The following is a 12,782-nucleotide window of genomic DNA, read 5'->3' as shown; positions in this document are numbered from 1 at the left end:
GGCTGAGCAGAAAGCCGATAAGGGAATGATGAACAGCCCGAAGGAGAGACGGAGAAATATAGAGGAGCTATCGGTATCATAGTGATAAACTATGCCAAATGCACATACATGCACACACACAGAACTGTAGAGGGATCATGGCATGACTATCTGATCTCAGGCTAAGGCTGAACCATCCAGACTCATTGGCATCATTCCATCTCTCTCACACACACACACACACACACACACACACACATTTGAACACACTCACACAGCAATACTCACAGTTGCACAGCAGAATCCAACAAGGGAGTAAATCATCAGTCGAGGCTCCCACGCCATTTGAGACTGCATAGAGAAAGAGAATTTTTGTTTTATTTTCCAACATTTTAGATGTTTCTGTAACCATCCCACATTTAATATAGCACCATAAGACATTTAGTGGTAAGCCTTGTAACTCAGATAGTGCTTTAATTTCCTTCACTTTCAATAGATGAAGATGTGGCTCATGCTGTGGCTTCAATATGGTTTCAAAATGTTCACAGCTGTAATATTCAGTATTTCTACAAATGCTGGATTTTTTTTTAAGGCAGACAGACTTTATTCACCAGAGAGGCATTTAAATGATCTGAAGGCAGCAGCTAAGCCATAGAAAATATGAGACGAATACAGAAGGTGGTTCTTTCATGGATTTTTTCTACCCGCACCAAGGCCGATTTCTGTGCGGAAGATGTACCACAGTTTATCGTAGGAGTGCTGCTGCAGGTTTGTAGTCTAAACCATCCACTGTATCAGACCTCCTCCTCCCCTCCCTCGCAAGGGACTCTGCCCAACCCTCCTTTCATGCTTTAGTCATCCCGCTTGGGCTGCTGCAACATCCCTCCTGGCTCGACTCCCAAAGCACTCTTTAGCCCTTACATCCAGAATCCCCAACCCCCCCTACCCCTCAAACCCCATCACACACACACATATCCCGCAGTCCCTGCGCTGGCTCCACCAGGCTGTTTGTATCGAATACAAAACTCTGTTGCTCAAACCTCCAGGCCACAGTCTAGTTGCGCACGTCGGCCTGTGATCTGCATTCTGTCGTTAGCTGCCACTTAGCTTTACTCTCCCTGCAGCAGGCTGGTTATCGCTCACCCCCTCTCCTCCTCCTCCTCCTCCTCTCTAAAGGTGGAATAACTTCACTCCAGTCAGATCAGCACAGTCACTCCCTATTTTCCATCATAAACCCAAAACCTGTCTCTTCAATAAATATATCAAATCACCTCTGACATCTGATCTCATATATATATATATATAGAGAGAGAGAGACACACACACACACACACACACACACACATAAATTCCCCCTCTGATCCTCTCTGCCGCCTCCCTCTTATATTTTACATGCATACATTTAAAGGGGGGAATTGTGTTTGGAGTGGTTTATTTGTGTGAGAGAGAAAACACCACTGACAGGAAAGGCCGAAGTCATTTAACTCTTCATCGTCCTCTCCTGGTGACTTTAATCAACAGAGAACAAAAGGAGTGCTTCTCTTTACTCATCGTGAGAGAAGGTGAGCAAATGCTGCAGGGTGAGCGAGCACCAAAGGGAATGGGGAAAAGCACGAGAGTGACATAATGAGAAAGAGGAGGATTGAGACAGAGGAGAGAGTAGGTATGATATGAACTGGAGGCAGCACTGCAGACTGAACAGTTTGATGTTTTCCGTTCCACCAACCAGGTGCAGAAGCAGGTCATCCGGACGAAAAAAAACCCACAAAGCAACTGTGTACTGTTGGCAGGCTTTTATTGTGACATTTTTGTTCAAAATTCAAGTGCAAATGAAACAAATCTTTTATCTTATGGGAAGACATGTAAATATTCTGATAGCGAGCCCTTTCCTCTACGCCACCATGAGGGCAAAATTTGTTCAGTGCTTTGGTTCATGACAAAATACTTCCAAAATTATTAACATTGACAACATCCTCAGCTTTGTGTTTGGTACTAATTAGCAAATGTTAACATGCTAATGTAACATGCTAAAGTAAAACGGTTACAATGGTAACCATCATACCTGCTTAACATCAGCGTGTTAGCATTGTGAGCATATTAGCGTGCTGATGTTAGCATTTAGCTCAAAGCAATTTTCTCAGTTTGTTTGGAACTCAGACAGTCTATGGTGTGGATTTATTCAGATGAAATCCAGGCTCATTCTATAAACACAGTTATACATAATTACAAAGTATTGCTGGATTGTGTATTACCCTGTGGACAGATGACGACAGGAAAAAAATGCCTAATGCACCCGCTCCCTTCAGCCCAGCTCAGTAAGCGAGGGGTGGGGTGGTGGAGGTGGTGGGGGGCATTTAATCAAAAAAAGTGTCACATTAATTCAGACAAATTCAAGCAATCTAGTTTTCTAATAAAGCTGTCATATTTGCATCCGGTGACTTACACTCACCATCGTTTTAGATTAATTCCCGTCACAACCTTTTGATTTATGAATGCATAATAACTGAGGGCAATATCTGTGACTGTGAACAAGAGTGTGTGTGTGGGTGTATGTGTGTGTGAATTTGTGTCCACAAAACCCTGACTTTTAATCTAACATGTTGCTTTTGCCTAGATGAGAGAAAATCACGTTTTGTGATAATTGAGCGTGCTAAGAGGGAATGATCAGACTCCTGGTGTGAAGGGGCATGAGTTGCATCATTGGGTCCGTGTTTAACAGCAGCCTCTCATCTTTCCTTATCGCACTGCCATTCATTTCAAAGGACCAAATGCATAAGAATTTCTTCTTCTCCACTTGATATTGTCTTTCCAGATCCAGTCCTTGTGTAAAATATCCAAAGCATTTTTAATAAAATAGTATGTTTTTGTCTTTTTTTGGCAGCCTTGTGGTGAAATTGCAAGTTCATCTCTAATTTGCATAACTGTAGAGAATTTCAGTGTTTTTCATAAGACACATTTTTGATTATCTTTTGAATTTCATTAACGATTACAGTGGAATTGCTTTAAGCAAGCCCCTCGGTCCTGTCATCACGGATTTTATGCACAAAATGACAGCAAACCCAAAATTCCTCAAGTAGAGCAGCTGGTATAGTAGCCACAGTTCAATAACCAGTCCATTTTATCCTTTATTCCTTTAGTTCCTGTTGTTTAACTGTCTTGCAACTCAATGCCACCTCCCTGGAGGAATATTATTAGGTAAACATTTGTCTACTCCACTTTGTCATCTCTGTTGTTGCCAAAAGACTGGAGGTCTTGCCTGTATCAGAGGTTGTCACAGAAAAACACCCACACCTGTTACATTATTTGCTTAGATGCTACCGTTTTCACTTCACTGCTGTTGAGCAAAGTAAGTGAAGTGCACACAAGGGGCTTCACAATATATATATAATCTTGCTATCATGACTCAATTCAATCTAAACTGGAGTCTGATATATCTGGTCATATTCTGAGCTCATACGCAAACATTTCTGCCAGTGTCAATTTGCTTTGCATTGCTTTGATTTTGTGTTCCAGCATCTCAAAATCAAGTCTGCACAGTAGAATAATAGATGATGGAGCAGGCAGAGGGTACAACATTATCTGAGCAAACAAGCAGTGATGAAGACAGTTTTGCCTGCAGATCTGTGCTCTCAGATTTGCTGTCTGTGCCATGCAAGAAATCTTGGGGTTCTGTTCGAACGTAATTAAAGTTTTGAGCAGGGTACCACGAAGCTTGCTCAATCCTGTTTTCATCATCAAATTTTTCGTACTTTTCATCTTTTTTTAGTTCTAAAGACGTGCTTTTACATGCCTTTATCTCCTCATGCTGTGATTTTGGCAGCCATATATCTAAGGAGTGCACAGAAGTCAGCTGTCTGGCTTTTAAGCAGAGCCAAGACACGTGGCCACATCCCACCTGTTTCAGTGCCCATACACTTGCCTCCAGTATGTTTTAGAATTGATTTTTAAGATCTTATTGAATACTTTAAAGGTTTTTCATAGCCTCACCCTCTTTTCTGACCTTTCACTACCATTCACGTCTGTACGTAGTTTGAGATTCTCAGGCAGAGGTCTTTTATGTGTTGCAGAAGCTCAGCTAAAATCTCTTCTTAAGACATGCTTGTATCAGGGAGCTTATCCTGATTTTACATGACCAAATCGTCTTTTTATTTCTTTTTCTTGCATAACTGGAAATAGTTTTATCTCCTTTAGCTGCCTCGTGTGAAGCACTTTCTAAGTTGGATTTGGTAAAGTGATCTTTACTTTTTGGAATAGTTCACTTCTCTCTTTAGATCATCCTATGGCTTTTTTAAAACTTGTCAAGATTCTTCAGCCTTTGCTCTTTTATATTGATGTTAACTGGATTTATTTGTTCTCATGTTTGTTGCTGCTGGATGCTTTTAATTAGGAAGCGCTTTTACTCCTTTACTCTGAATCAAACATCCATCCATTCATCCATCGCCAACCGCTTATCCTGCGTACAGGGTCGTGGGGGCTGAAGACAATCCCAGCTGACATTGGGCGAAAGGCAGTGTACACCCTGGACAGGTCGCCAGTCCATCGCAGGGCCACACATAGACAAACAACCAGTCACACTCATACTCACACCTAAGGACAATTTAGGTCACCAATCAACCTAGGCCGCATGTCTTAGGACGGTGGGAGGAAGCCGGAGCACCCGGAGAGAACCCACGCAGACACGGGGAGAACATGCAAACTCCTCGAATCAAATATGTTTGATATAATTTTTATAGTCGCAAATGAGACCAACAAGTAAGACTAAGACATCTGTTTGTGTTAACAGTTGGCTCCAACCTTAAATCTGCTGATGCACTGCAGAGTTGCCATGATCTAAAAGGTAGGCTGGAGGCCAAATCATCCCCTGAAACTTCTCTGTTAAGATTTGCTGAATAAAACAGATGGACTTCTGATATGCTTGTGAGAATAGGGAAGACCGCTGCACCAACAGTTATATGGTTAAGTACATTTTTATTTATTCATTCATTTAAGCCAAAAATACTGGAAATATACAATCACTTCAGCTGTGCACATTGCAAATAAAGCTTTAATCCTTCTATTGGCTTAATTCATGTTTGTGCTCTGTTCAAAGATGCCACTGAAGAGGCTTCAAAAGCCTGAATCTAATGTCAAAACCATCTCAGCTGCCGCTCTTAAGCTGTTGAAGGAGTAGTCGCACATTTCCACTGTCTCCAACAGACTTTACATGTCATTACACAGTCAGATCGGCACACGACTGTCTTTTATACCAGCACCATACATGAAGGAGACTAAGCAGAGCCACCAGGAGCTGTCTCGCCCCCTGCGAAAAGGCACACGGCGGTCTGACACAAGAGAGAAAAACACTTCACCTACTGTCAGTGTCTGCCAACGGGGCTCCAAGACGAGAATCGGCTTCCAACACCTGCAGACAAACTGGCGAATGGCGTTGGAAACAACAGACAAACACAGGCTTTTGGTTTCAAGGTCTCTTATTTCTTAGCTCTCTACACTTTGGGTCACTGTAAAGAGAGAACATAGCTTACAGCTTGTTTGCTTCATGTAAAGCCAAACCGAAGCACTGTGTTGATAGTGTCAGTCTTTCTGAGAGGCCCAATGTTTCTGGTGGGACCGTGGCTGTCCAAACCCGCAGAGAAGCAAGTGAGAAAATAGATAAAACACACACACATTTGTTCCTCTATCCCACTGTCATCTTATTGACATAATGCATTCCCTAGCCTCTTACCCTAACTTAACCACCACAACTACATGCTTAGCCTTGACCCAATTGCAACCTAAAGCCTAAAACCAAGTCTAAACCCTTAAAAAAACAGTCTCTACCCATGGAGACCTACATTTTTTCCCCCACAGTGACACTAGTGCCCATTAGTTAGTGTGCATATTCAGGTTAAATTCCCACTGAGATATAAGAACATGAAACACACACATACACACTTTATAGTGTCTGTGGCGCAAGGGAATATGTTTAGATTATAAATGTGGTTCCTCAAACCAGAAACCTTTCTGCTTTATTTATTATGCCTGTGCAAGACAAGAAAGTTTAACTTACCGTTAAACATAATGTAATGCCAATGTAATCAGTGCTGACTCTAGACTAGATGGGCCAAAAAGTGTTTAAATTTAAATTATGTTGAAACTGCGTATAACAGCAGTTGGAGTTGGGAGCTTCAAAAATACCCAATATCCCATTAACCCTTTAGAAGCAAGAAGACAGAAAGGTTTAATAAGCTGAGAGTAGTTTTTCAAAATGCCCCAAAAATCCTTATAGCGTATGATACAGCAGCCCAAATTAATTATATGACTTTGATTCCTGTTTCAGATAATGTCTTTTGAAACTGAGGACAGCTGGTGTCCCGTGGCACCCAAAGATACAGATACATGCAGAACAGAGAATATGATTTTACAAAATGTCAACAAGTGTGTTAATGTAATCGAAGTACTTAAGACACTGAATCACCCCAGCAGGTTAAGATGTTGCAGTGTGGCAGTAAAAGCTGTACAGTGCTGCACCCTGCTGGCTCTGCATGCTCTCTTACTGAAACACGATGCCGCCTTTGTTAGGCTGTGACGCACAGCTGTGTAGAGGCAGACTGCTGACGCTGCTCTCTAATTAGCAGCAGCCTGGAGGTCAAAAGTAGCAACTAGGGAAATCTTTGTCAGGCAAAATAAATAGACAAAATAAATGATTCCCGAGTGTGAATGTGAGTTGCTGAGTAAATGTACAGGAGACCACCCACTTTTTCTGGGATAAACAAAGTCGGACAAAGACAAGGGCGTCACTTTGTTTTGAAAAGTGGTGGGGACATGAGGGCTTAGATTAGGAGCGTGATGATATACTTGGATCACCAGAAGTGACGATGTACGAGAACAAGATGAGAAGATTTTTAACACTATTTTGAAGAAATAGAAAATGCTGAAATATATGAGTGGGAGTGTTGTGGTCCTCTCCCAGAAAATTGGAGCATTAAACACTTTTCTACACAAATTTTCTGCACTCTGGAGACATTTTTTTCTCCAATTTATTGTGAAATGTTTTTATTTATATAAAGAGAAACTAAGATTTCAGATGGCAGGTGACAATTCATAAATATACAACAGAATATAATGCAGTAATCAGCTGCTTGTTTTTTTTTTAGCTTAAGTTACTTAGACAAAGAACATGTGTTCACTTTGTTTGTTTGTTGTTCTATATTTAAAATGCATTGCATGTTTTGTTATTGCGCAAATAAACCTTTCCAAAAGCATTTTCATTTGTTAGTTAACATTTTTTGATGCAAGCTATTTTCAGAACATTTTTTACAAATGCTTTCAAAAAGTGATGGAGACAAAATTAGCCATTTCTAAATGTGGTGGGGACGTGTCCCCAGCGTCCCCAATATAAATGACACCTGTGGACATAGATGATAAGCTTTACAGTTTACTGTACATATTCTTGTCCCTCTGCCTGTTTATGGACCAGGCACATGCATATTTGCTAAAACATAGGCTATAGTGCAATGTGTGTAATCACTAAAATCATATTTTATACCTTATAACGCATAGCAACACACTCGCCGGAGAGTAACAGGACAAGTGTCACTCTGCTCCAGCGACCAATGATCGTCTGAAGAGTGCTCCACGTCACGATGTGAGGAAACGATCCCTTTTTAACTTTCACTTTCTGTTGTCCGTAAACGATGATATCGCATTTCAGAAGGAAGAGAGAAAATACGATCTAGAGTGTTTTTATTTTGGTTAAATAGTTGACGGCTAATTTGAGCAACGACTGACCCAAATCATTTCAATCAATCATCTATCGGGTGATTCCACCAGATCAAAGGTTTGTCTTTCTCTTTCCACCCACCCGCTATATGTAGGCCTACAGTACAGTAACTTAAAGTACATTGAAATACATGAATCTACCCTTTTCCGTTTGTGTCTGTTCTTTTCCTACAGGTGCAGTCATGTCATCAGTTTTACTGGAGGAAATAAGGAAGACCAACCGAGACGCAGCCCTTGTATTGGAAAGTAAGTGACTGTTTTTCTAGAGAGGACGTGCTACCAGTGCAAATAAACCATAAACATAGTTACAGAATTGCGATTTTTCAGCACAGTGAAATTCTTCAGAGATATTTGCGGCACACTGGTGCTGGAAACAAACAAAAAAACAAACCATCTGTGTCTGTTATTAGAGGGTGGGTGGACATGGTGTTGTAGTGGGTGTAGATGAGGGGCCCAATTTGGAAAATGTTGTCCCCCTGTCCATTAGAATAAGAAGTGTGGTTTAACTGACTATAACTCTTGCTGTATTGTCATTCACCAAAATTAGATGCTGGTTTTCTCACTGATTCGGATATTCAGTCACTGACTCGAGTCGAATTGTACGAGCTGTTTCCTGAACCTGTGAAAATCAAACTGAGAAGGACCATCTTTGACATAATACACAAGCAGGTGAGCTAACAACTTGAAATGTGCAGGGTGAGATTTAAATAGAAGATCAATAACATAGGCACTAGTTATTATGATTTGTACAATTTACAAGTCAAATGGTCCATTAGTATAATTCTGTAATATAATATTTTTGTTTCAGAGGCCAATTGATGTGCTCATAAGAGACCTGAAAGATTTCATCCCACATGAACCGTTCAGGGGTATGTACTGTACAGCCCTGCCAGCAGTTGCTTTCACTTTCACATTTGACTGCTGTATTGGTTTGTGTTGTGACCATGTTGGTGGAGGCAACATGTAACTGTGTGTTATAGTCATTACAACACAGGCAATCTAATTCTCTCCCTCCAGTTGCGCTAACTAACAATGGGGTCTTGGTTGAATACCTCCGTATCCTGAAGGACATGAAGACCCAGATGAATTATGTCCAGAGTTTCCTTGATGCTCACATTGGTCTTCTGGAGGAATTGAGCAAAAGTCAGCCATACCAGGAATCTGACAAAGGTTAGGTTAGGTTAGATTTTCGTTTATTCTAATATCATTATGTCTTAAGTGCATAAGAAACCTCATCATTATCATGGGGAAATGACTAATTCCCACTATTCACACATAAGTGTTAAGTTAAAGGATAATTCTGGTATTTTTAAACCTGGGCACTATTTTCACATATTTTGGTGTCAAAATGACTAGTAGGCAGAAAACGTTTTGGAATCCGTGCAGTAGATGGCTTAAACTTCTCTCTACAGGGCTGGCATAGAGTCATATTCCAATTGATTCTGCTGGAGCATCTCACAGGCATGTTTCACTACAGGTCAGACCAGTTTCTCAGAGTTTGGGGGCCCTACCTGAGGTCTGGCAGAGACTGGGTTGCAGGGAGTCTGAGCGGGTGTATTTTTTGTTTATATGTTTTATGCCTTTGTATTTGCTGTTTTTCTCTGAAATTGAGGTATTCATGTTTTAGTTCTTGTTACTGTTGATTGTTTCTTTTGTATGTGCTCTTTTCCTCTGTGAATTAGAGTTAGGTTTTTGTTATAATCATTGTTTGCTTGTTTTTGTTAAAAATCTAATAAAAAGAAATTTAAACTCTCTTTAACTCTGACTCATGTCACCGCAGTTGTCTTCCTGCAACAACTCTTCTCTCATGAGATATCAGAGAATTGTGCTTGAGCGAGACCACATAATTTTAACGGGCACAATTGCCCTGAAGTAATAACTTGTAGCCACTGCAGCCAGTTTGCAGCTGCTGGCTGAAGCCATCTACTGGATTCTGAAACCTTTTGTACCACTTAATAATTTTGACACAAACTTTCAGTATGTGAAACTAGGGCCCAGGTTTAAAAATACTTAAATTATCCTTTAAATACATTTTATATGGTTTAGTTTATTTTTTGTATAATATCTGGAATCAGTGCTATTGTACCAAACAGACTGTTTGTCAGGTACAAGTACCTCAGACAACCATCATCCAGAGGACGTCTTCAGTGACCAAAGTGCTGGCCATCCGCGCAGATCTGAAAGTAAATCCAACTTTCTTTCTCTTCACACTTTCATGACATATTTAATCAATAGTGTTCTCTTTAAGATTCCACTGTAACTCAAAATGAAGTCTTTTGGAGTTGATTATGAAATTATAAGATTTGGAGTCAGTAAGTGCATTTGTGCTGTATTATGTGACAGACTCTTTGCCAGGAACAGGTACCTTAATGATTGCACCAATGTGCTTCATTTTGTTGAGTACTGCAGTTTTCTGGCTAAATCTGGTGTAATATCTATGTCATTTGTAGCATTTTAACCATTTTAGAGTCTGTTGTAACTCAAAATAAAGCACTCTTTGGCACTAGTAGGGTCAAAAAATATCTCAAATGTTTGGTTACCACATCTGTCGGGCCTTTAATCAACAAATTTAAAAAGGATTTATCTTACAATTTACTATATCCTTGAATCCAGTAGAGTGAATCATAGACAAAGGTTGAAGTGTGTTTTGGGGATATTATATCTGACTTTGGACCTCTGAACAACAGCAGCTTGAAATCAAATTCCAATTTTCTTTTTGGAAATATAAATGTATCTGATTCTGACTGGTAAAAAGGTTAACAGCATGCCATTGATGATGAATGCTATCTTTCTGATCATTAGGGAATTCCATGTGTTCTCCACAGGACTTTCGGGAAGGTGAGTGTTGATTATATGACACTAAAAATGTCTGGTTGTGTTAGCTCTACGGGCTACTGTGTCAGTACAGTAATTTAAGGAGAAGGGTTAACATAATAGCCCTCTACAAATATTTCTTCAGACAGACTATATACAAACATTTTTTAAAAAGCTTTATATTTTTTCCTCAGGATTTTTAGGAACTCCAAAGCAAGATAGTTATAAGAATACATTTTTTCAACCTTTAAGTTAACCCACTTCTTGGAAATGTATACATCTGTGTCAGTTGCATAATCATTTTTTCTTTCTGAAACCACAGTGAAGTACCAGAAGATTGTCACTGGTAAAACCTTTAATGCCGATGCACAGCTGATGGACAATGTGGGGGATCAAGTTCAGGGTTGGGTTCAGCATCGGTTCATTGAAAGCAATGAGGATTACCAGATCACTATTGTCTTCTGCCCAATCAGTTCACGCATCGGCACAGATGTTGAAGCAGCCATGACTAAAGTTAAAGGTAAAGGAAGAATTTATTATATTGGAATGATAATTGAATATCATTTGTCTGTGATTTGGTCTTTTATCTTTAGTTATCATTCTCTGAGTTTGGAATTACAAAGTTCTTTCTGACTTATATAATCAAAGTTAAGTCATAGACATATTAATGTATTGGTAAAAGAGAATCTTTTGATTATGATTTGTGGCCAGGCTCTCACAATTGCACTCCACACTGACACTTACAATATTTAGCCCTAAGATTCCGTCCTTGCTATCTCACACTTCTTTCTCTCTTTTGGTGTCCACAGGTGGTAAACCTGTCATTCTGGTGTTGATGCACCACGTACATGAGCCAAAGTACACAACCTCCATGAGAACATCGCATGACAATCCTGAACCTAAAGTTGTGCTGCATGTCAACGTTTTCTACCATGAGACAATTCCTGGATTACTGACGTGTCAACAAAATAATGATGCTGTCTCTGAGATACAAAAGAAATTACTGGAGTACAGCATTTTGAGAAGTCAAGATATAAGTGAAAATGCCCTGTGTGGTGCTGAAAGTGGTAAATCTAGTAGTACTGGTAGTAACGTCAGGGGTCCTGGTGGCAGTCGTAAAGGAGGGTTTTTGAGTTTTTGGTAAGTACTGTTGGCAGTGTGGTCTTGATATATATATTTCAGTTCACATCACAAGTAAAACAATATGTAATGGATTGCATCAATAGCAAAAATAAAGCAGCAAATTGAATGATTCATTTACCGACTGCAGAAAACATACACTTATCCTTATTGGTAAAATCATGTCAGATACTGATCCACAGAGTGGTGTTATAATGTCTATGTTATTATTGTGTTATTAGTATAACTACCCATGTTAATCATAAGTGTAAATAAGTAAACACAAAGTTCTCTACACATGTCCAGCTTTTCCTAAGTTACTTTATGGCAGTTATGGTTCAACTCTGTTGAGAATTTTTTTTATTATCATAGCATTTGATCTGCTATTGGCCATCAGACTTTATGGAGCGTGTTGGTTTAAAGAAAGTTAAAATGTAACCGTCTTATAATAAAACGCAGTTCCTATAACCAAATGTCCAGTGTTCAGTTCTGCAGTTCTGTGCAATGGATTTGTGCTTTGTAATGAAAACAAGGAAAAGAAAAAAAGAACAAAGCCAGTGTTGTGTAGACACAGCTTTTACTGCTGTACTGCTGTTTGATCTTTGTCATTTTTTTTGATTACTAGTGAGGATGATATTTACAATTTCTGAGTTTCTGTATATATTTAAATTTGAAGTAAGTAATTAAAGACTAACTAGCCAAAGGATATACTTTGTGTATTTATTAAGGCCACATACTAAATAAATAATGCAAAAATAAAGATTACAAAAAAGGTAATGTTGTACCTTACTGTAAAATCATGTTGCTGAAAGTTTATAAGGTGTGATGATTAATATACCTAATACTTTCAATAAACTGCAAGTATGGATGTAACTATAGTGTATGTGGTCCTTTTTTAATTGTCTGTTAATATGGATTTTTTTGATAGCATCATATATATGACTGAACACAATGAACCGCATTCATTTATCTTTTCGACTTAAATACTACAAGATCTAAATTCACTTTGATTATATCATTAATCACTGTATAATAATACTAATAAACATGATTAATTAAAACTTTGCCATTTTAGGTTCACCTCACCAGATAATGTATATTTTATGTCAAAA

The 12,782-nt window shown here is 39.2% G+C and overlaps 1 protein-coding gene across 2 annotated transcripts; it reads left to right on the top strand.

Moving 5' to 3' along the window:
* Nucleotides 1-7,630: 7,630 nt before the first annotated feature.
* LOC123978269 lies at nt 7,631-12,543 on the top strand. Of its 2 annotated transcripts, none has more exons than XM_046061439.1 (9): nt 7,631-7,795; nt 7,912-7,983; nt 8,285-8,406; nt 8,546-8,606; nt 8,755-8,907; nt 9,831-9,920; nt 10,540-10,575; nt 10,874-11,071; nt 11,361-12,543. In XM_046061439.1, the coding sequence occupies exons 2-9, from the start codon at nt 7,920-7,922 to the stop codon at nt 11,693-11,695; spliced, it is 1,059 nt and encodes a 352-aa protein (XP_045917395.1). In that variant the 5' UTR covers nt 7,631-7,795; nt 7,912-7,919; the 3' UTR covers nt 11,696-12,543. The 2 variants fall into 2 exon arrangements, with proteins under 2 accessions (XP_045917395.1, XP_045917397.1); XM_046061441.1 differs by having other exon boundaries at nt 7,632-7,795; nt 9,843-9,920.
* The last annotated feature ends 239 nt before the right edge of the window (nt 12,544-12,782 follow it).

The sequence above is a fragment of the Micropterus dolomieu genome, linkage group LG10 (assembly GCF_021292245.1).
Source record: "Micropterus dolomieu isolate WLL.071019.BEF.003 ecotype Adirondacks linkage group LG10, ASM2129224v1, whole genome shotgun sequence".
NCBI lineage: Eukaryota > Metazoa > Chordata > Actinopteri > Centrarchiformes > Centrarchidae > Micropterus > Micropterus dolomieu.
Note: the sequence above shows the minus strand (reverse complement) of the source record. Positions and strands in the feature narration are given on the sequence as shown.

Excerpts from the sequence above, each read along its gene's own strand:
- LOC123978269 (XM_046061439.1), top strand. The coding sequence starts at position 7,920 with ATGTCATCAGTTTTACTGGAGGAAATAAGGAAGACCAACCGAGACGCA. Across the intron at positions 8,407-8,545 it reads TTGACATAATACACAAGCAG|AGGCCAATTGATGTGCTCAT; the intron begins GTGAGCTAACAA and ends TTTTTGTTTCAG. Across the intron at positions 10,576-10,873 it reads TCCACAGGACTTTCGGGAAG|TGAAGTACCAGAAGATTGTC; the intron begins GTGAGTGTTGAT and ends CTGAAACCACAG.